This window comes from Panthera tigris, chromosome E2 (assembly GCF_018350195.1).
Source record: "Panthera tigris isolate Pti1 chromosome E2, P.tigris_Pti1_mat1.1, whole genome shotgun sequence".
NCBI classification, from domain to species: Eukaryota; Metazoa; Chordata; class Mammalia; order Carnivora; family Felidae; genus Panthera; species Panthera tigris.
The window spans coordinates 30,806,694-30,831,909 of record NC_056674.1 but is presented as its reverse complement, the minus strand read 5'-3'; the positions used below and the strand labels follow the sequence as shown (position 1 = coordinate 30,831,909).

Genomic DNA, 25,216 nt, shown 5'->3' with positions numbered 1-25,216 from the left:
TAGGCCAGTCAGATACCCACCCCCCTTTTAAAGTTTATTTACTTAAGTAATCTCTACCCTCGATGTGGGGCTCTTTTAGCGATATATAAAAGACAAAGCCTCCTTTAAAAAAATAACCATTATCAGCCCCAAGAAAGGCAAATAATACTTCCTTAATACTTGATATTCAAATTTACTATTATCTAAAAAAGATAATTTTAAAAAATCCCCTGGGCTGTTTGTTTCAACCAGGAATGAAATAAGACCCCCACAATGCAAGCAGTTAAGGACTCTTAAATCTTTTAGGTTACAGCAGGGTTTTCAATCTCGGCACTGTTGGTATTTTGAACTGCATAGTTCTTTATTGTGCAGGGCTGTCTATACCCCCGTGCCCTCTACCTACTAGATGCTAGTGACATGCTCAAAGCAGTGACAATCCTAAATGGTGGCAGGACCGGGCACAGAATCATGTCTGGCTGAGAGCCATGGGTTTTGGATAGCCTCTTTACCTGCCTGCCCCCACTTTGTTGAAGAAACTAGGACTTTTGTCTGTGGAATTTATCAAGTGTAATGCCTTAATTTTTTTTTTCTCTTCACTGACATGTAAGTGGGGTTTCAAGGAAGAGTGAGATTATATTTGTGTCCATCTTCCATCCTTACCTGAAGTCAGTTCTGCACGTTACTGATTTAATTGCCTGCAACTAAGACAGCCTCCAGTGATCACCCTAATCTAAAATAGGTGCTTTCTGTTTTCTCCATTTCAGAAGTTATTTTATTTACCTCACAGTACTTATCACATTCTGTAATTATTTATCTCCTTTCTTATTATGTCTATCTACCTGGCCGGAATGCAAAGTTCATGATGAGCTCAGGGATCTTGTTTCTTCTTATCTTCCCACTACCTTGCATGAGAAGCACACAGTAGACACTATAACAGGTATGCGTTGAGTAAATAGAACAAAATTGTAACACAACTTTCAGGGCGTAGTAATCTTTTTTATCTTTACAGAAAAATCAATTACTTTATGCTATGAAAGAATTACTTTATGCAGAAAAGAATGTTCTATTAGAAAGGATATGGAGAAAAAGGGACTTATATATATCTTATATATACAATTTACAGTTGTAAACTGGTATAGTCATATCTGATGGCAAATTAAAGTATTTATGAAAACTTAAAATGTATACATCAGTGTTTCTCAACTTTAATATACATACTAATTGCTAAGGAACTTGTTAAAATTCAGTTTCTGATTCAGTAAGTCTGAGGCCCAAGATTTTGTACTTCTAAGAAGCTCTCAGGAGATGCTGACGCTATTAACCCATAGACCACATTTTAGGTACTAAGGATGTACATAAGCTATCCTTCGACAATTCCAATTCATGGTATTTATTTTAGTGAAAGGTTTATTCACATGAACAAGGATAAACTCAGAAGGATCTTCACTGAAACTTGTTTTTTAATTCTCTACAGTGAGAAATGGCCTAAGTGCCCATCATTAAAAGCAGATGCTAAATAAACTATGGAATAGCAACACTATGAACTACTAAAAAGGAGTTTTAAAAATGAGATAGATCTATATGAACACGGATGAGGGAAGACTGCTGAGACAACAACCTGCAAACGGATTTATGTTGGATCAATAACCAAACTGCACGTAAACCTGTATATGAAACCCAACCAAACTGATAACACTGGTATTTTCTAAGTTGGAACTTGAACTGATTCATTAGTGTTAACTGTACAGTGCTTCAACACTTTACAGGGTACTATGGTGCCACCTATATAACTAAACATAAATGTAGTAAGAAAGAATGTTCTTACCCAGATGATTTTGTAGCTCTCGTGTCTGCCCATCTTCAGTTGGAGTAATGAGATCCCATATGAAGCCTTTAATTTTCTCATCTCCTCGGTAGTGAACAAGGCAATAAGCTAAGAGGGCTCGGCAAATTATTTCTACATCATGCTCATTCAGCTGCCTTTTAAAACGGCCATGAGACAGAATCTCTCTCCATCGGCCCCATCTGGTTAAAAAAGGTAAACGTACATTAATATTTAGTCAAGTTCTAGAGAAAAACAGAACTCATGGATAAAAGGCTTGAAAACTACAAAAAACACATTTGTCATGAATAGGATTTACCTAATAAAGTTTTTTCCCTGAGTGTAAAATGCAGAACCATGGTATAGTGATTTCAAGTGTGTCTTATTCAGTAATGGATAACAAGATTATCCATTTTATATTATTGAATATGCAAATCTCAGAAAAACAAGGAATTTGACTTCAGTGATACATTTATAATTTAAAACTTAAGGATACTCCATCATTCTGCTATTAAATATATGTTAAGCATATAAATGTAGGGTATTTTAAATCTACTTAAAATAGATTTTTATTGATTCTAACAAGATGAAAAAATACACTAGAATACAGTGTACGTTTTCCGTAACTTTATATAAACTATTAACAAGAAACATTAAAATAATTTTTTTACCCATAAACTAGAAGATTTTTCTCTACTCTAAAGCATTCAGTTCTTCCATAGCCATTGGAACGATCACAGGGTCTCCGGAGTTTGGGCTTTTCATCCCCTTCACTTTCGGCTTCAGATAATTCCGCCAACTCATCTTTTGTGGCACTAAAGGGTCTTGTTTGCTTCCTAATTCTTGGAGTGTCAATAACCAAGCTGTTCTGTAAAATTGTTAACAGCTATTACTTAAAGGTCCTTTTACTATTTTGTTTATAACAGTGTTTTATATCTTCACCTTTCAAATTGTACAAACAATAAAATAATTACAAAAAGTCAGAAAAAGAAATTACTAACAATTTCATCAACCTACCAGATCAACTTAAAAATTTTTATATTCTTTTAAAATGCTTATTACCATACACATATAATATTGTGACATCACAGTCATAGGATGAAAAGAATTTGGTATTTGGTCTTATCATTAATATGAGAGTTATTGTGTTATGCTTTATATAATAACCATAATATATTTTTAAACTATATTTATGCATCTTAGTTTTCTTTACCTAATTCATAGTTTAGATTGTTTTCAATTTTTTTTCGCCTTATTTTTAAGTAGGCTTCACACCCAGCGTGGAACCCAAAGAGGGGCTTGAACTCACAACCCTAAGATCAAGACCTAGGCTGAGATCAAGAGTTGGATGCTTAACAGGTTGAGCCCCCCAAGAGGCTTCGTTTTCAATTTTTAAAATACATAATGCTAAAGTAAATATTTGTTTAAAAAAATTTTTTTTAATGTTTACCTAGTTTTGAGCCAGAGAGAGGCAGAGCATGAATGGGAGAGGGGCAGAGAGACAGGGAGACATAGAATCTGAAGCAGGCTCCAGGCTCCGAGCTGTCAGCACAGAGCCCGACGCGGGGCTCAAACTCATAGACCATGAGACCATGACCTGAGCCGAAGTCGGATGCTTAACCGACTGAGACACCCAGGTGCCCCATTAAAATAAATATTTGTAATCTAAGTTTATCCTAAAGAAAAATCCAAAAAAGGGAAATATCTAGAAATACCAATACTGGTCAAAGGATTTAAATATTTTATAGACCCAAAAACATGTTTTAGTCCTTTCCAAAAGAGTTATATTAATACACAAAAAGCAAGGTAATTAAGTGTATGAACCTCACCATGTTTAATTCAGTTTGACTCATTCAAAACAACTTAAGTTGACATGTTTTTTTACCTTCAATGAAATATTTCCAAGTTAGGAAGATATTCTTTGAGAACATGTAAAAAGTCTGTTTCTCCTTCAATTTTGGCCACTAATTTTAGAATTCATCAATGGGTCTTGTCTGCTACAATTATTACTGTGGACAATATATGGTAGAACTCTTCTCTTATTCCTTCTATATTTGTTAATCAGCCTTTTTTCAGTAAGAAAGAGTTGTCCTTTTGCCCTACCCCAGCTTCTTTAAAGACAAAAAAAAAAACAACCCTAACTATTTTTTGAGTAAATTTTCAAGTCTTCTGCCCACAATCTTTTGAGGTTTGATGTATTTTTGATCACCTTATATGAGCTTTCATATAATAACAATATTGACTTTGATATAAATTTCTGCTATAAATAAGTCTCACCAGTCTAACTGCCCTTTTATTTTCCATTAAGTACTTTGGAGTACTTAATGGAAAAAGTACTTAAGTAGTCTTATGTATTTGCATATGTCAAACATTTCCTTTGTGATTTCTTTCTAATTTAGAATGTTTTCCCACCAAGTATTTGATAAAACAGAAATCTAGTTTTTCCATTTTTTCATGCTTTCAAAGAATTAAAAAAATTTTTTTATTGCAAATTGGAGTTTACTTGGTATAGAGTATATCATTATAAAGTTCCCCCCAATGCTAACTCAATATTCTAGTCATGATTATTATATAATGCCTTTTTCTCTAATATTTCTTTATTAAAACTTATAATTTGATCTTTTTCTGTCATTTTGTTCTTACTCTTTATATCTTTTTCTCAGTAGCATGCTGTTTTAATCATGTTTATAATACATTATGTTTTAATAGATAGTAAATAATGCTAGTCTGCCTTCTTTGTACTTCATTTTCAGAAAACCTTTAAATGTCTTTTTCAAAGCATAAATAAGAAAATGTAACTGTACAAGTATTAAATGAGTAAGTGCTTATAAAAGTTTATTTATAAAGTGCTTAACTCCCCAAGGTAATATACAAGGCCCTATAATGTGACCCATATCTATGGTCTCTGACCTTGCCTATCACCTCCTCACTGCCTACACTACCATGTCATTTCTATTTCTGGAATACCAGAGCTTATTTCCACCAATGGCTTACTGCCATTCCCTGTACCTTGAAAGATTTTCCTCATGTCTTTACATTATTGGCTCTTTCTGGTCATTCAATCTCAGCACAACTGAGAGTGACCTCCCTTGACCACGTCACTTAATGCTGTCTCTACACCTCCCAGCATTCTCTGCCATCTGTTTCATTTTCTTCCCTCTCTGAAACTATCTTATGCACTTGTTTACTTCTGTCTCACCTACCAGAATTCATAAGTTGTGTAAAAGCAGTGGTTGCTTTGTCTTGGGCACACTGTCCCTAATGTGAGAATGGCACTTGACTCATAGTTGGATGAATGCATAAATGCATACAAGTGTCTCTGGATCCCCAAAAGAGACTTTTGAAAACTCACAAATATCACACTATAGGCAGTGTTCTATATCTCCCTCATATTTTAAATTTAACTGTGTTGGAGCTCTTTCTATATCACTAGTACATAGGGATCTACATGATTATTTTTACTTATTGAATTAGACAGTAATGCATGCACTAATCCTCTATCGTAAGAGGTTTAATTAGTTTGTAAGTTTTTTCTAAAACAAAAAAATGTGGCAATGAACATCACTGTACTGTTGTTATCATTGTACCTGTATGATTATTGCTGTAAGACAGGTTCCTAAAAGTGCATTTAAAATAAACATTTAATATTCTTGACAATTCATTTTTCCAGGGAAACTTTACATATTGTCTGGTTATATGAAAAAACTGTTAACATTTTGATTTTGGTTGCATTTCTATGTTTATAAACTCTTTTTTTAAATTTTTTAAAAATGCATTTATTTATTTTTAACAGAGACAGAGAGATAAGAGTACGAGTGGGGGAGGGGCAGAAAGCGAGGGAGACACAGAATCCGAGGCAGGCTCCAGGCTTTGAGCTGTCAGCACAGAGCCCAATGCAGAGATCGAATCCATGAACCACGAGATCATGACCTGAGCTAAACTTGGAAACTTAACCGACTAAGCCACCCAGGTGCCCCTATGTTTACAAACTCTTAAAATGCTTAAAATATGTAGTTTTCTTGCCAACTGACAAATCTCCCAATTAAATTTGATAATTTACTTAACTAAATCACATATATCTGTCAGTAAGTATACTCCTAAGTGTTTTGTATCTTTTTTTCCTTCTGTGAATAGATGTTTTCTTCCATTATATTTTTCTACTTCTGTTAGTACCAATATTTAAGAAGGCTAAGTGGTGTATTTATCTTCTATCCAGTTAATTCATTAAACTCATTTATTTATTTTTAAATGTTTATTTTATTTGAGAGAGAGAGAGAGAGTGAGAGGGAGCGAGTGAGGAGAGGGGCAGAAAGAATCCCAAGCAGGCTCCGTGCTATCAGTGTAGAGCCAGACATGGGATCTGATCTCATGAACCGTGAGCTCATGACATGGGTTGAAATCAAGAGTTGGAGGCTTAACCGACTAAGCCATCAGGGCACTCCTATACTTTTAATGAGTAAAAAATTCCATTGCTTCCAGATTCCACTGCCTTTTTATTTTTATTTTTTTTAAATGCTCATTTATTCTTGAGAGAGCTCAAGTGTGGGAGAAGCACACAGAGGGGGACAGAGGACTTGAAGCAGGCTCTGCGCTGATAGGCTGACAGCAGCAAACCCGATGTGGCTCCAACTCACGAACTGCAAGATCATGACCCAAGCCCAAGTCGGATGCTCAACCAACTGAGCCACCCACGTGCCCCTCCATTGCCTTTTTAGACATATAAACATGCCATATGTAAATAATGATGTTTTTATAAATATCGTTTCAAATTTACTTATTTGTTTCACATACAATTACACATATTTCTGAAACACATTAAATAGTAACGATTGTGTATGGCAGTGGTATTATTTCTCATTGTAAAGTTTTACATTTTAATTAAAAAGACTATCTATTAAAATAGATCCCATGCACCAATGCTTAATATAGAATTCTTTTAATCATTTAGCAGTTATCTTGCTAATAGATAAGATTCACAAACATTGATTCCTATACATAATTAGACAGGTGTCTTATGAAGTAAACAGTTATGTTATTATTAGTTCTACAAATTGTATTTTAGCTTTTTGGCCCTTTCTTAGCTCTAAGTAAAGTTAAAAAAGAAACAGTTTTGCCACTTTCTTGACTGTTTTTTTTTCTCCTTTTGTATCTGACTGGATCATCATTAATGGGAGCGGACTCCAAGGAAACAAAGTTAAAGAGCAAAATAAACATAACTGATGATTTGAAGACATTTTACAAATTAAAAAACACATTACAATTTTAAGAATATGAGTATCCAAACTTAAAATTTCCCTGTATTACAACCTATCATGATAGATACCAGAGGTATTAAATTGAAGCAGTGCCTAACTCAATATATGATCATTCAGATACTCCACATCAATTTATTTATGAAGTAAATTTATTTCAGTAAGTACACAGTTGAATACCTTAAAATATTATAATAATATGAGAAAGTATCCTAGTAGATAATTTTTTAAAGGGAAAGAAATACTTACTCTGCCACTGATGGCATCTATATCTATTTCTGCCTTTTTAGCCCATTTCTGCCAGAAGTTAGGATCATCTAAGGAAATATCTGTCCGATTTCCAGATGCCACAAAACTCGCCTGAAATACATAATGGCAGTTTTTCAAAATGTTTTGAAGTTTAGAGGAAAATTTATCAAAGTATATTTACAACATTATCTCCTCACATTTATTGGGGATAGAATTTGAATTCAGCATACACACATACATTCAAAGGATACTCCAAATGCTATGGTCTGAAACAGCACAGTATCTGCTCACGGCAAAAGGCTCACTGCCAACATAGGCTGGAGTTTTTAGGAAAGGATTAAGTAAGTTATTACTGTTGTTTAACTCAAGCTTTTGATAAGTAAGGATCAAATCTCTTTGGTCAAGAAGCTACACAGGACAGAGATATGCTTTCTAGATATACTACATGAATATTAAGAAATTAGGTTAGAACAAGAATTTCAAAACTGCTTGCCCTATACAGTTCATTTTCTGGTATACTCCTACTTTATTTCCATCACATTTTTAAAGAGATAGATCTCCTAAAGAAAATGCAATACAGGATATAAGAAATAAAAAAAAATCAGTCTGTCTTTACCTTAAAACGCTTTTCCTTACAACAATACTGCATAGTCATTGTAAAAATTTAAGAGATTACAGAAAAACAAAAAAAAAATACAGATGATTTACTTTCTTAAATATTGTAGAAATCATACAATCTTTTAGTTGGAACAAACTTTAGATATTGCAGCTCAACACTGTCACTTACAAACTAATAACCGTTATTTGAAACTTAAGTCCCTGAAAATAGATACGCCACTTCAAAGGAAGTCATCAAAGTGCTTTATAAAAATGAAACAAACAGTAAAGATACGTGATGCTTTAAAAAAGAAAAGAGCCTGAAAAATGCATGGGAACACTTACAAGAGTTAAAGGGAAGAATGTAGTCAAATTATTTTCAAAAGAGAATATAATTGGTAAATGGCTTACAGATAATGCTTAATTATCTGGGATATAATCAAATGATAAAAATCTTCATTAAAAAACCTATCTTGATGGCATTTTAAAAGAAAATTACACATTAAAGAGATGATAAAGCAGCTATACCCAAACAAGCCATTTATGACATTCAAGTTAAGTCTGCAAGTCTGAAAGTTTGAACAGTGGAACACTAATGATATGAAGGAATCACTGTGAATTTGATTTTTGAATGTAATGGTAAGTATTGTGGGTGTGTTAAAGAAATCTTCATATATATTATACATATGCCTGTGTATATACTATCTGGGATTTCCTTTAAAATAATATGAAGGATGGATAAGGTAATGACGAAGCAAGTTTGGCATGAGTTGATACTTATTGAAGCTGAGTGATAAGTATACAGGTTTTATTATACCACTGTCTATATTTGTACTTTGAATCTTTAGACTGAGTCTAACAAATGAATTAGAAACAAAATTAAAATCCTAAATGCCTCTTATGAACTTAAAAGATTCTGTTCATGACACTACTTACCAAATATTAAGTATATTCATTCCATCAAACATTCTTTTGAGGCTGGGTTATTAAGATGCTATATAAGAAGTGTTGAAATATTATAAATGTTTAAAATGTACATTTTGCTGGCATACTTATGAAACAGAAGTGATAGCAATAAATATTTTAATGAAATGAATTTAAGGGGCGCCTGGGTGGCTCAGTTGGTGAAGCGTCCAACTTCAGCTCAGGTCATGATCTCACAATTCATGAGTTTGAGCCCCGCATCGGGCTCTGTGCTGACAGCTCAGAGCCTGGAGCCTGCTTCGGATTCTGTGTCTCCCTCTCTCTCTGCCCCTCCCCTGCTTGTGCGCTGTCTCTCTGTGTCTTAAAAATAAACATTAAAAAAATTTAAAAAAAAGAAATGAATTTAAATTTTATGGGTTTTTTTTGTTTGTTTGTTTTTTGGTTTTTTTGCTTGCTCTAAAACTATAGCTTTGTAGGCTCTAAGTGTAATCACAACTGTCCTTATAAGAGGAAAAGGCTATGTGACAATAGAAGCAGAGACTGGAATAATATGGTCACAAACAGGAAACGTAGGCACTCAAAAAAGCTGGACAGATTCTCCTCTGGAGCCTCCAGGGAAAACGCATCCTACTGACACCTGGAGTTTTAGCCTGTAAAGACTCATTTTGGACTTCTGACGTCCAGAACTATAAGAGAATAAATGTGTGCTGTGGTGATTTGTCACAGTGGCAACAAGAAATAGTACAGCCAGACTCCTCTTCATGATAAAATACATATTATAAAAACCCATATCCAACTTAAAACAGCACAGGCTAACCAACTTGATAAAATGAAAAGTAGTAGCCATCATCATCTGCATAGATGTATTTGATGACAAAGTATTATGAACGAGTGTAAGGAAGAGATATCTAAATTTGCTCAAGTAATTCTTAAACTATGAGGGGACTTCTACTTGTTAATTCAGAAATGAATTTCTCATAACTGAGGACATATGATATCCATACTTTCAAATCTTCATTAATTAGATTCATCAACTTCCAGGAACACTGAAAAGTTCACTGAAGTTCTTTGGGTTTTATTTTGTACTATATAGTTTCACTGATAACATGCTTCTTGAGATTTAACAAAGCTAGCAAATGAGCATCTGCTTTACATGGACATTTAATAGGAAAAGACATTAAATATGAAAAGCCATTAAAAATTAACAATTAGATTTCTGGCACATATTAGATTATGATTGCTAATCTTAAAAAAAATCCTATGTTACTGTGGATGATCACTTTTATTCTGCTACCAGGTAACTGTTGATAATTAAAATAATTTACCTGGAAGAAACTATCCTTCACAATTGCAGCTTTTGTTATATTCATTGTAAGAAAAATGATAAATTTACTTTTCAAATAAAATTTAAAAATATTTCTAAATAATTTTAGATGCGATTGTCAAATGACATATAGCCTATTTTCAAGATGACTTTCAAAATTCTGAAGGATTTTAATGAATTAATGCCTATAAAAATAAAATGCCTGTTGTAGAAGATGTTATCAGGTATAGGTTTACCGATTAATTCCAAATGTTAAATCTTAACATTTTTATTCCTCCAAAAATATTTTTCCTTAAATGTTTTCCTCTAGTCATTAAATCCTTTTATTATTTACAAAGGAAGGTATTTTATATGCTGAAATCCATCTTTCTACATTAGAAAGTAGCAGAAAGATAGTGGGTGCACAGAAGGGCCTTTACAAGTAAGCAATCCACTGAAGCTTGATACAGACTGGTTTGTTTTTGTAAATTAAGCAATTCAAAGTCTTGTTCTATACCAGAAAAAAAAAAAAAAATCAGACTAGAACATTTCTATTTCTAGGATCCACCTTATTGCCCTTATGAAAATTATCTCAAAATAAAGTTCAGGTGATATAAGCACTTATCAAGTTACCAATAATGAGTTTTATTTGATGGATATGTACGAAGTCTAAATAGTCTCATTATGCACTCTGCTCCATATATATGGCTTCTTTTAAAAATTATTTGATAACGCAAAGAGATGGATTGGAATTACTTCATTTATCCAAACCACTAAGAATAACTGAGCACAGAGGAAGTCTGGAAATTTCAGGAAAAAGTATAAAATACTACTAACTTTGCACCTTTGGTGCCACTACATACTGGTGCCATATTCTAATATGTCAAATGTCCACTACATAGTGGCATTCCCACACAACTGTGGAAATGAACAAATTCTAGGACAACTACAGGCAAATTCTCTGGACTTGCTCAGCTACTTAAGCACCTCTTCAGCCGGCTCTTTTTTCAAATACAAGTTACTCCCTGGTCTGAGGATTTCAAACAGAAATCTAAATGCTTAAGTATTTCACATTCTTAGAGCACAGCTGGTTATGACTAGAGTATACTTGAGTAAAATAATACTCATCTAGCACTTTATTATAAAGTAGAAAAGGCCAAGACTACTATGCTGTCTTTTTAAAAAATATTTATTTATTTATTTTGAGACACACACACACACACACACACACACACACACACACACACAGAATCCGAAGCAGGATCCAGGCTCCAAGCTATCAGCACACAGCCTGATGCGGGGCTTGAACTCACAGACCTCGAGATCATGACCTGAGCCAAAGTTGGAAGCTTAACTGACTGAGCCACCCAGATGCCCCTATGCCCTCCTCTTTAAAGACAAGAAAGACTCCTAAAGGTTAACTGTCCAAGGTCACTCAGCTTCAGGGTCAGAATTCAAACTCTGGTATTCTGACTTTCATGATGATTCTCATTAGCATGGTAAACTTGGGAATCTCCTGTGGTCGTTAAACACTTTACATATGCCTACGTTAACTAAAAAATAAAACAAATTAAAAGATTTTCTCTAGGCATGGAATAACCAACAATGGTGATTTCTGTAGTAGCTGGACGCAGTGTGTTGACAACTTGGGTAGAGCCGAGGAACCCAGAGTAAACAAGATTTCTCAGGAAAGAAGCCAAAGCCATGGTACATCTACCCAATCGTGACCAGTTGTAGTTCTCAGCCTTATACTTCTGCACTATTCCTTTTGTTTACACAATACTACTTTTTTCAGGTTTATTCTTTGTGAACTCTCAAATCTATCTGTATCCTAAACAACTCTCCCAGACACCTCCTCTTGGATCCCCTGTAAAGGCCCAGTATATTGTTTTCTCCACGTAAACTTCCTTCTTTTGCATTCTCTATTTTACTTAGGGATACGATGACCCTTCTAGCTACTTAAGCCTGAGATCTTCAAGTCCTTTTTGATTCCCCCTTCCATACATTCCTAACTGGTCATCAACTCCCGTTGATTCAAGTGGCACTCCACTACCCTAGTTCACCCATCATTGTATCCTATATAAGCCTCTAATCGGTATCCCTGCCTTTGGTTTTTCCTCCTTTCAAACTCATTCTCTACACTGCTGCTAGCATTAAATTTCTAAACTGCATTCATTTTGTCCATTTTCTGCTTGAAGGGATTTAAAAGCTTTTTAACTGCCTCAGGATCAAGTTCAAATTCCTCAAAATGGAATTTTTTCAGCCCTTCACAATTTGGATCTAACCTTCCCTAATCCTTTCATTTTCATCTCCCTGTGCATCTACACATGCCTATGCATAGTCCTTGAAATCTTCCTTATAGTTTAGCAACACAGGATTCATTTCTTGTGATGTTCTCTGTAACACAATGAAATTCACACTGCCTTCAAGACTCAGATGTTATTTTTCTGCAAAGGCTTTCCTGACTCTCTGGCTCTTCAATTTTATGCAAAATTAATCATTTTCTTCTCTACTTTTTCAGCAACTAGAACCCTTTCATTTTAGTATTCCCAGTATTTAGCAAAGTACCTGACACATGATTTCATTTTTGCTGAAGGAATATAAGAGAAAAATTTTCATTTGAAGACTGATATTATTTTGGATATAGTCTCTATACTACCTGCTGTAACACAGAGCTCTCCATAAAGATAAAGATAGACTTCCAGGTTGAAAGTGGACAGGGGGATACAGAAAGGAAGTAAAGGGAAAAGGAGAAAGCCTGTATGAATCAGTGCAGGTGACACAGAATATTGCAATAATAAACTTTTCAGATGAATATAAGATATAGGTTTATCATGTCTCCTTGTAAAAAAAAAAAAGGGGGGGGTAGAGGTGAATCTAGGAATTTAGTAAACTTTTGAAATGTTTTCCCCAAGTAAGGTAGTTATTAACACTTCCTTTCCAGACACAAATTTTCCCCTCCCCAGATTAGATTTAAATATTTAAGATGAAATTAGAAATCCTTTCTCTTCTTTAAGTACTTGAAATTACTGTCAGTTAACGTAAGATGATTTAACCTACATTCTTACATTTTGCTCTGACTTCAGCATAGATGTTCTTTAATTTCTAAATCTTATTTTAAGTGTTCTACTCTAATACATAGAACTATTCCTGGTTATTATTCTTACTCCAGTATATGTGAAATTTGATATGAGAAATCAGAAAAAAGAAATGAAGGAAAAGAACATTTTATTTACTTCGGGAACATTAAGTAGGTACTCTGCAAATGATTAGTAGAGTAAGAGTGGAATTATTTTTAGTAGTAAACATTACTGGTATATTTATAAAATATCACTCACTGTTACCTTGGCAAATGTTGACCCACGTCCTTCTGACTCAATTGTGATAGTTTTTGTACGACGTAGTAAAATCTGATCGATATCCTCCTCACAGAATTTAGAGCCTTCATCTTCTTCCTCCATAATAGCACCATATGCACCTCTTCGAAGCAGATCTTCTATTTCCTTTTTGGAAAGCTGTTGAATCTAAAGAGAAAATAGTTTTGGTAACAATATTATTTTGAAATTCATAAAATGAGAAAGCACCCCTAAAAAATTTCAAAATACAAAGAGTCATGTTTAAACTGCATTTGGGTTTACAGTATAAATAAGAAAGAATTCTCTGAAAGAATACATTGAAATTGTTGACTTTTCCTTATTATCTTTAAAGTAAGATTTGCCTTGTACCTATAATAGCTTCAGTTACAACAAAGCCTATAGGGCAGGTAACCTCTCAATGTTCTTTTTAGTAGTAGGATTCTACAGTTGTTACAAGCATAAGATATGAGACAACAATCTTGAGGGGAAAAAAAATGCCAAAAAAACCTTACTTATAACAAAACAAAGCCAATGCCAGTAGTTTGACACCGAAAAAAAGCTGAAAAACTGTTTATAGAAATAATGTAGAAAAATTCACCAATTCTGTTTTGCTATGCCATGATACAAACAACCTAAAAGCACAGCAAAGACTTTCTACCTTGAAAACACATTCTCAGAGTTCACAAGGCCTGTAGCAATATGCAGAAAATGATTCACAAGCATTAGCTAAATATGGGTCTATTCTGAAATGCCTCCTTACATAAAAGCATCTATTTAGTGTTCAGGATGGACCAGAATAAAATGATACGCAACTTGAGGTTAAATTAAAAGCAAATAAGAACATAAAAGCTCCAAGTAGAAAGAAAATATACATACACCACCAACATTACTTTCTCTTCCGCTCATGCTCTGTAACACAGCCTTATCTAGACCCAGTTTCAGACTGGCTCGGTCAAACATCTCTCTCTCATAGGAGTTACGAGTTACTAGTCGGTAGACTTTAACTGCTTTATTCTGACCGATTCTGTGGCAACGAGCTTGGGCCTATAAAAAAATGAAAAGTTATAGATTCAATTTATTTTACAAAATAGCACAAAATGCATTATACAAAAGGCATTTAACAACAGACTATCTCAATGGAATACAAAAGTATGGAAGAATTTTTAGAAACTCTTGCTATTGAATTAGTTATATCCTTTTCTGAAACGAAGATAGTGCTTACTAAAATGAGAAAGGATTCCGCAATCAGCAATAAGTTAAAGCTTAAGCTTTTATTTCAGATCATATAAATCCATGAAGAATCATTTTTTATTTTTAGTTTTTCAAATGTTTATTTGTTTATTTTGAGGGGTGGGCAAAGAGATGGGGAGAGAGAATCCCAAGTAGGCTCCATGCTGTCAGCACGGAGCCCCACACAGGCCTTGATTTCATGAACCATGTCGACCTGAGCCGACATCAAGAGTCAGACGCTTAACTGACTGAGCCCCCCAGTCGCCCTCAGAATTCTTGTTTTTTAAAGAGGGTACCATCAATATAATTGTAGACAGTAATATAAGCTCTACAAACATTATTTTTAACTGCTGGCAACTCAAGCTTTAAATTTAAAATCTAACCCTAAATTTCTCAATTTTTTTTCTACTACCTTATCAATAAACTTTTCAATACACTTTAGTAAAGCTGGGGGGGGGATAAAAACTTTGGGGGGGGATAAAAACTTAAAGTGAATACCTCTGGAGACCTAAATTTTACTTAAACAAAGAAAAAAATTATTTAATATGTAGATACATTGGAAGTAAAGACATCAGAGATTACATAAGAGCTTCATATTTTATCTTGAAGTCTTACTAAACTTAAAATTTATTCCTTAATGTTTATTTATTTTAATGTTTATTTATTTTTGAGAGAGGCAGAGACAGAGCTTGAGCAGGGGAGGGGCAGAGAGAGAGGGAGACACAGAATCCGAAGCAGGCTCCAGGCTCTGAACTGTAAGCACAGAGCCTGATGCGGAGCTCGAACCCACGGACTGTGAGATCATGATCTGAGCCGAAGTTGGACGCCCAACCGACTGAGCCACCCAGGTGCCCCAATATTTGTTTATTTTGAGAGGGAGAGTGTGTGCATTACCAGGCAACAGGCAGAGAGAGAGAGGGAGAGAGAGAATCATAAGCAGGCTCCATGATGTCAGCATAGAGCCTGACACAGGGCTCGATCTTATGAACTGTGAGACCATGACCTGAGCTTAAATCAAGAGTCAGATGCTTAACCCACTGAGTCTACCCAGGCGTCCCTAAACTTAAAATTTATGTAATAAATTTAGACTCTAAGGGTTCCACAGAATCAATGGTCTTTCTCCCAAATTATTAATCACCTTCCCATTATCTTCAGAAGACTAAATCATAAATTGTGGCATTACAATTTATAGGTGGCATTGATACTATACTCTTTTTGACATCTTTATTCTATCATGCTCTTTAGAACTCAGAATTCCAAGTGAACAACATTGCTCTAGGTCTAGGGAAAGTATAAGAGGCCAAATTTTTCATTAGCCTATAAAGAGTAGATCTATATTAGTAGGAAAAACCAAGTGACAGGGAGAAGTTGTCCCCAACTTCTGATACAGTTTTTCCAGGTTCTATAATGTACTTATATTATTTTATTTTAGATGTTTATTTTAGAACATCACATGCACTGTAATTTAAATTCTTTTTACTGTTTATTTATTTTTGACAGAGAGAGAGAGAGAGAGAGAAAGAGAGAGAGAGAGAACATGAGTGGGGAAAGGGCAGAGAGAGAGGGAGACACAGAATCGGAAGCAGGCTCCAGGCTCCGAGCTGTGAGCACAGAGCCCGACGCTGGGCTCAAACCCACAAACTGTGAGATCATGACCTGAGCTGAAGTCTGATGCTCAACCGACTGAGTCACACAGGCGCCCCAATTTTAATATAAATATGTACCCAACAGGCAAATAATCATGATTTGGGTTTATCCTACAGATTGGTAAACTACACCCTGTGGACCAAATCTGGCCTGCCGATTGAGAATGGCTTACACTTTAACAAAAAAATTTTTTTAATGTTTATTTATTTTTGAAAGAGAGAGACAGAATGCAAGTGGGGGAGGGGCAGAGAGAGAGGGAGACACAATATCCGAAGCAGGCTTCAGGCTTGGAGCTATCAGCACAGAGCCTGATGCAAGGCTCATACCTACAAACTGTGAGATCGTGACCTGGGCCAAAGTTGGACACTCAATCAACTGAACCACCCAGGTGCTTGTACACTTTTAAGTGACTATAAAAACAAACAGCAAGGAATGTGTGGCACCTTATGTGATCTACAAAAGCCCAAAATATTTACTAACTGGCCTTCTATAGAGTTTGTCTCATCTGTTAAATTTGGATCTTTGATATTTTGAACTAGAATACATATAGTTACACAAATAAGAAGTTAAAATCTTATTTTTTAGAAAGCCAGGTTTATTCTCAGTAACAATTTGGAATTATAACTACCTAAAGTAATAATAATATTAATTTCAATACAATAAAGACTACCATGAACAATAAAAGAATTTCTCTTAAACTTTATGTTTTCATATCTTTCCTCGATGCTTATCTTCTGCATACTTTGATGCTATCTGATCACTCTGTTAATATTCCTATTTCTATGAGATCCAAGTATTGTCCTAACTTACACGTATACCTTAATTCTGTATTTCATAAAAAGGCATGGTCTATTAGGTCTTAATTCTATGCGTACTACATTATATGATGACTGAGAAGGTGAAATTAGGATAAGCGCTTATTTTTCAGAAAGTAAGATTCTGGGATTTTTATTTATTGCAAAGACGTTATTCTTAAAGCTCTCTCCAATTTACATAACAGACTTCAAACAAATACTGTACTCAAGTCAGTAAACCTATTTAGAAGATATATAACCTAAATGTATAATCTAAATAAGTATATTTTGTTATCATTAAATTAAAATTAAGATAATTTAACCTATTAGGGAAACATACATGGTAGTTTGTTCAGATAAAAATACAAGAGGTGGAGTATCAAGAATAGTTAAAGGAATGAAAAAAGAAATTTATTTAGTTAGTTAATTTTTGAGAGAGAGCAAGCGTGAGCAGAGAGGGGCAGAAGGAGCGGGAGAGAGAGAATCCCAAGCAGGCTCCGCACTGTCAGCGTGGAGCCCGATGTTTATCTGAAACTCACAAACCGTGAGATCATTACCTGAACTGAAACCAAGAGTTGTATGCTTAACTGACTGAGCCAGCCAGGTGCCCCGCCCCCCTGCCAATAAGAAATTTAATTCTCTTAGCCAAGGAATGTATTTACCTGCAGGTCATTCTGAGGGTTCCAATCAGAATCAAAAATTATACATGTATCAGCAGCAGTTAAGTTGATGCCCAACCCACCAGCTCGGGTGCACAGAAGGAAAACAAATCGATCTGAATCAGGTTTACTAAATCGATCTATAGCAGCTTGTCGCAGGTTCCCTCTGACTCTTCCATCAATTCGCTCATATAAATATCTATCAAATGAAATGGCATATATTTAGTTAGATGAATATAATGAAAATAAACATACATTCTATCAGATGTAAAGTCAGTTCTCCTGCAACATTATATTTACTATAAAATTAAGAAACAATATCACCCAACCAGTTTCTATGGTTTTTTAACTCTTGGTGTTGGTGGTAGGGAGAAAATACAAAGTAATATAAAGACACAAAATCTCTGCATTCCTGATGTATAACTAAAATACCATCATAATATCATTTTCAGAAGTTGGAATTCAAAAAAAAAAACCATGCAAAAACTACCTTGCTAATCTCATTATAATAAAAAAAAATTTTTTTTTAAAACAAAAATCAAAGACTTTCATAAAACCTCAGGAAACTTCCCAATGTTTCTCTGTCTCAATCATGTTATTCTCTCAAGATATACTTGATCGCAAACTATGTATCTATCAAGGGCAAACTACAATGCTAATTCTTTTCTTTTTCATCTTTTTAAACAAGTCTGTTTATTAAAAGGATCTGAAAATAACAATACAGCTTTCAACATTTAACAAATTTTCAAGATGTTAACAATATGAAACATTAAGAATTTGCTTCAAAAAATCCAAAGTTTTCTGGATCATTCCAAATCATTCTGTAAAATGCTAATTCTTTTCTTTTTAAAAAACTTTTTAATGTTCATTTATTTTTGTATGAGAGAGAGGGACAGAGCATGAGTGGGGCAGGGGCAGAGAGAGAGGGAATCCAAAGCAGGCTCCAGACTGAGCCCAACGCAGGGCTGGAACTCATGAACTGCAAGATCACGACCTGAGCTGAAGTCAGATGCTTAACCGACTGAGCCACCCAGATGCCTTGAATGCTAATTCTTTAGAGTCATTACTATTAAGCAATTAACTTTTCACTTCTTTTATCTTTTCTCATTCACATAAAATTCATAAAATCATAGACATCAATAAAATTAAAATATACAAAACTTTAGGAACTAGAAGGGGGATACACACATTTGCCACACCTCTTGTGGTTCAAGGCACTTCTTTATACATGTAATTTACTAGAGTCTCAGCAGGAGCTCACTGTTGTCTCTACTACCTGTGAAATGGGGGTGTGACTTCAATAACATGACTTGTGACATTAAAGAAATTTGGGGTTTTCCATGAGATTCATCTTTATCTTATAAAGTTCTTTGTGTAAGAAGATAAAGAAAATGTAAGAATAGCTATTCTTAGGAATATTGCAACTTTATCTCATATGATATAAAGTTGAGAATAATACGTATTTTGAAAATAGACTAAAGGAGTGTAACACTGAAACTAAAAATAGAACTAGAAATAAAATAAAAAATGAAAACGAACTACACACTTTCCGATAATCTCAACTAGCTAGGCCTTTACTTATATATAAGAGTCAAAATTTGCTGAACTAAAATCTACAGCTGCATCTTCAGATTCCCTTTTATGGAAATATGTTGATATCTGACTAGACCATGAATGTTCTGAGAACATATCCTTATGATAAATATCCTTTTCATCTAAATACTGATTAGACACTATTTAAGATTTATTGTCACGAACCAAAACAAAATTCCACATTAAACAAATCAGAAAGGATTAAAGCATGAATAAATGTCATATGGTAAATGGCAAGAGTGAAAGTGCAGCGAGTGCAGGTTCTAATTAAAATGAAAGACCTGAAAAGGTGAACCATTTTCTTTTATTTTTGAAGATGGTTGTAAGTCCATTTAAAGAGTCATTACCCCAAAATTTACAAATCAATAAAATGTACACTAAAAACCCATTCCTAGGTCAACAAGTACCCATCAATGTACAAAGTTTACTTAATCAGTCTCCTTAGCCCCTCCTACTATGTACAACATACACAGAACACCTGACACATCCTGAACATCCTAAGCAATCCTTACAAATTAAATGGATTCTTAGATCAAGAGAAAGATGTGAGTAGAGCTAGGTTACAGTACACTGATGCCAAATCCTTAGCAGCATGTATTTAGTGTAATTCATAGTATAATTCAGTAGATGAATACGCCTTACCTTTTATGAATGAGATAGTCCTCTAGGATGTCAAGGCAGCGTACCATCTGAGAGAAGATGAGCACTTTATGACCTCCAGCTTTCATTTTGGGAAGCAATTTATCAATAAGGACCAGTTTACCAGCAGACTGGATCATTGCTTGAAGATGAAAATCAGAAGCAGCTGGATTATACGTATCCCTAAATTCTCCAAGTATTTTCTCTTCAGCACCTGTCAAAGACACGTAAGAAGACAGCCTCAGTGCACAAATGCAGGCAGCCCCCAGTTGCTCTCTTTTAAAAACAAATCAAAATTAGTGTTCCTCTGTGCTTTTGTAACACATTATACTTTTCTGATGATAGGTACACTGTTTTTATTAGTATTATTTATGTTTGTGGCTAAACACCCATCAACACTAGACTATAATTTCATTGAGGATATGGGCAATGTCTTAAAGCATCTTATTATCTGTCGGGACCCCGGGCATAATGCCTTATATAAATTTATGTTTGCTAAATGTTTTTTTTTTTTTTTTTAACATTTATTTATTTTTGAGACAGAGAGAGACAGAGCATGAACGGGGGAGGGTCGGAGAGAGAGGGAGACACAGAATCTGAAACAGGCTCCAGGCTCTGAGCTGTCAGCACAGAGCCCGACGCAGGGCTCGAACTCACAGACCGCGAGATCATGACCTGAGCCGAAGTTGGATGCTCAACCGACCCACCGAGCCACCCAGGTACCCCACATGTTTGCTAAATGTTTAATGAATGCTATCAGGGAAAGAATTAATGAAAATGTGGTCTTAACCTTAGGTGAGTAAACATGTATTTTTAAACAAACATCTATTATTTAAATACCAATACGACAGTGATCATCATTGAGGGTGATCACAATCTGGATGTGTCTATGGGTAGGTATCCTTGCTGGCCATCAAAACAAGGACAATTAAGAGGGAAGTCAAGTTATAGGTCTCTGTGATGCATACTTCCTCCAGAGAGTCTAATCAGTATTAAAGGCTCTTTGCCTTCCCTCTGCCTGTCTGATCATTAAAGAATAACAGGATTGAAAGAGAGTTAATTATAGGGCTAAGAAACCATATGTCTTAGATAAAGATGGGATAATATTCCCAGAAATCAGTGAAAAGATGTACAGAGAGAATATTAGTAGAGAACTTAATAAGACCTTAAAAAGCAACATGATTACAGCACAAAAACAGACACTAACTGGAGACCTGGACTGCAAAGGGACGAGGGAAAAGAAAAATGTAAACCCAGAGGCCCAAAGGTAGGCTTTGCTGTCTTTGCCCATGAGGAGGATTCTATTGGAGGAGGAAGTCCAGTCCACATTAGGCTGAACCAAGTCCTGCTCCTGTAACCTAGCATGCAATCATGGGGCACCCTGATGCTGAAACACCAAGAGTGGTACATCACTGCCTTTCCTCGTAACAGCCACTGCAGCTGTAGTGGTGGTGGTGTTGCTGTCGTCAATTCACGAGCATTCGTTCAAAGAAACAAGTATTTGTTTGCAATCCTTGTTAGCTACCTTTGATAAGATATGGATGATTGCAGCACTTCCTGAGCTCCATCATGGTATTGACCAAATTAGGTACATTGGTCTGCCCTGCCCCTTTGGATAAAAAGGAGAAGTTCTTCTCCAAAATAGCCCGGTAGTATTTCTTTTGAATGTTAGTAAGTTCTACTTCAATGATGGTTTCTTCCTTTGGTGCCAGCTTCTTCTCCACATCTTCTTTCAATCGCCTCAACATCATGGGTTTCAGGATAGCCTGAAGTTTTTGCACCTGCATAAAAAATGATGAAAAGATATATAACGTATATGTGCATTTAGTTACAAATACATAAACACAATCACAGTGATAAGAGATTTGATGCCTTTGTTTACAAGGACCAATGAGGATACCTGTTCTTCTGTTTTCAGATCCCCAAATTCTTGCATAAATGTTGATTCGGAAGGAAACCTTAAAGGTTCTAGGAAGTGAAGAAGACTGAATAGTTCTTCAACTGTATTTTGGAGAGGTGTACCAGTCAAAAGCACCTTGTGTTCCTACATGAAGCAAGAATAATTCATGTCACATACCACAGTACTAAAATTATATGAAAGCTGACATAGGTTATCAAATGTTCAATGTTTTTCAAAAGCAAGTATCTTTCCCAACCATAATTTTCAAGAGTCAACTCAAAATACATCTCTACCCACAAATCTTCACTAATTTTTCAATTGCTTTTTTAAAAACTCTTATCATTCTTGTAATACTTCCCTTTTACAGGTTATTTTTACCTATTCATGCTTTTAAAAGAAAATTTCTAAATAATTAACAAGCATATTTTATATTTTCTCAAAGAAATAGAACTTTCAAGAACAAAGAAGCTATTTGTTTCTTTAGTACTCATTCTTGGCATGGTAATTTGTATGCAAAATGGTTCTCATTCTTTATCATTTGGCTAAACATCACTGGACTTTTCACAGAAGAACAAGCCTCAAATCATTAAGACTACAATGCAACAATACGAAGAGCTGACTGGAATATGCTTCTAAACTAGAGTTGCATTACAAACTGAACATAATAGTAATAGGAAATAGACAAGATATTTCTGATGATAGTATGAATTATCATTTAAAATTTGATTTGACAGTATCTCTAAATCCCCAAGCTAAATATTTGTATATGTATCTGTATATCTGCATATGTAGGTATACACCAGTAAATGTTTAGTCTAGAAAGATATACACTCATCTATAAACACTGGAGTGGGGAGTGGAACTAGGGGGTGGGCATCAATGGGGCATAAAAAGAAGGACTTCAGTGTGTTCCTGTATGTAGTTCCGCATACTGGAGTGACTTGTTCAAGTGTCCGTGTACTAATTATGTGATGTTAATTAAATGAAAATGTTAAAAAAATGGAAAAGACCCTGATTTGAAATAAGCAAACACACTAGCAAGAAGACTTTAAAAAATGCCATTTATTAATTGTAACCAATATATGCTGAGCATGTGAAATTTTGTTCCTTAGTAATTAAACCGTAAGAGAAAACAGAAAAAACCTCAATTACCAGACAGAAATCAGATATAACCATCTTCTAAAACTTAAAAAGGAGTACATTTAGCATTAGCTCTCTGCCTTTGCATTTCACTACATAGCTAAGAAACTGAATTAAGTCAAAATAACGATAAGTTACTTACCAGATTCATGAGTTTCAGACCTTCAAGAAGTTTACAATTTTTATTCTTTAACCTATGTGCTTCATCAATAATCACACATCGCCATTCAATTGCATTTAGCTCTCCACAGCCACCAAGAATCATTTCAAAAGTGGTGATGATGGCTTGGAATCTGTAAGCTCCTCGAATGATATGCCCCTAGAAATTTATTATCAAATACAATAATTTGCTAGAATGTCTTCATCACAATTTTTAATTCCTGTCAAATTGCATAAAAATACATCTAAAGACATCTGCTACATTTTCCACTGAAATTTTTACATATGCATATATTTTCTTTAAATGAGGACATTTAGCATTAAAACTATATTATAGTGTTTTCAAGAATAATGTAAAAAATGTATACCAACACAATTATTTAATTTATAATTATATTCAAGTAATTATTCCCTGATAAAATGTTTTATAGTTTTTAAGAGTTATAGTAACAATTTTAGATCAAGAAAGAAATGGCCATTACAAAATCTGGCCAGTGAAATTTCAATTTTAACATTTATCATTTATATCCATGAGTTCACACATACAATGGCAAATAAATAGTTGATATCAAAATTAACCACCTGAGCCATGTATTCAGCAAATATTTATTGCGTGTCTATGTGCCAGGCCCTGCTCCAGATGCTGGAGATATGGCAGTAAATAAAACAGAAATAATTATCCAAGTGGAACTTACATCCCAATGATTCAAATTCAGGACATAGCCATTGAGAAAAAAACAAAAATTTTTTTAAAAAGTTACAAAGTGATAAGGGCTGTGAAATAAAACAGGGATAAATAATAAGTGTAGGGTCAGAGGTGACCACTGTAATGTTATGAATTGGCTGGGAGGCCATTACTAAGAAGTGACATTTGAGCAAAGTCCTGAAGATGAGGGAGAAACCCAGGTGATACCTAGAGATCTAGAGGAGAAAGCATTCTTGGAAGGAATAGCCAAGCATGAAGGTCCTCATGTGGGAATATCTTTGGCAGTCTTCACGTAATAGTAAGAATGCCAGAGTGGCTGAAACCTGCTGAGTGTGAAGGGGATGGAGCTGTGCTGGGACGTGAAAGTGTGCTAAGGACTTGGCTCTTTCTCTGAGCAAGAAGCTATTGGGGGGTTCTGGGACAAGAGTAACATGGTTTGACATGTATTTTCAAAGAGTAATTTTGGCTTCTATGGTAAAAATAGTCTGAAAGAGGCCAGGGACAGATCATAGAGGCCCATTAAGGGACTGCCATAGTAATCCAAGCAAGAGATCATCATGGGAAGTCATGAGAAGTATTCAGTTCTAGATGTATTTTGAATGGAGATCCCAAAGGATTTGAAAGGAGATATACCTAATGGATAGGTATAGAGTGAGATAAAGAGGATTCAAGCTTAACTGCAGAATTTTTTTATCTTTTTTTTTTTTTATTATTTTTTTTAACGTTTATTTATTTTTGAGACAGAGAGAGACAGCATGAACGGGGGAGGGTCAGGGAGAGAGGGAGACACAGAATCTGAAACAGGCTCCAGGCTCTGAGCCATCAGCACAGAGCCTGACGCGGGGCTTGAACTCACGAACCGTGAGATCATGACCTGAGCCGAAGTCAGACGCCCAACCCACTGAGCCACCCAGGCGCCCCCAGAATTTTTTTATCTTGAACAATTAGAAGGTGGTGCTGCTATTTGCTACAAAGAGAAAACTCAGGATTTTGGACATGTTATATTTGAGACGACTACTAGATATCCAAGTGGAATAGCTGAACAGGCATTTGGATAGGACTCTGGAATTCAGGAAAGAGGTTAGAGTTGGTGATAAGATTTGGGAGCTTCTAGCAGTACAGATGGTACTCAAGTTGTAGGACTGAATGGAGCCTCTGATGGAGTAAGTACGGATATGAAAGAGTCTGAAGATGGAGCTCTGGGTCACCCCCAAGTTCAGATAGGGAAGATAAGAAGGAACCAGTAAAAGGGGCTTCAGAAAGAATA

The 25,216-nt window shown here is 35.0% G+C and overlaps 1 protein-coding gene across 11 annotated transcripts in view; it reads right to left on the bottom strand.

Moving 5' to 3' along the window:
- CHD9 (chromodomain helicase DNA binding protein 9) overlaps positions 1-25,216 on the bottom strand; it is a 232,851-nt gene that overhangs the window by 44,919 nt on the left and 162,716 nt on the right. For all 11 annotated transcript variants that reach the window (XM_042970467.1, XM_042970472.1, XM_042970466.1 and 8 more), the window contains 10 exons: positions 23,227-23,403; positions 21,945-22,088; positions 21,570-21,825; positions 20,048-20,258; positions 17,816-18,011; positions 14,359-14,526; positions 13,471-13,650; positions 7,303-7,413; positions 2,473-2,669; positions 1,805-2,004 (listed from right to left, as the gene is read on the bottom strand). In XM_042970467.1, coding sequence (XP_042826401.1) covers positions 1,805-2,004; positions 2,473-2,669; positions 7,303-7,413; positions 13,471-13,650; positions 14,359-14,526; positions 17,816-18,011; positions 20,048-20,258; positions 21,570-21,825; positions 21,945-22,088; positions 23,227-23,403 — 1,840 coding nt within the window. The remainder of the gene's footprint in view (positions 1-1,804; positions 2,005-2,472; positions 2,670-7,302; positions 7,414-13,470; positions 13,651-14,358; positions 14,527-17,815; positions 18,012-20,047; positions 20,259-21,569; positions 21,826-21,944; positions 22,089-23,226; positions 23,404-25,216) is intronic.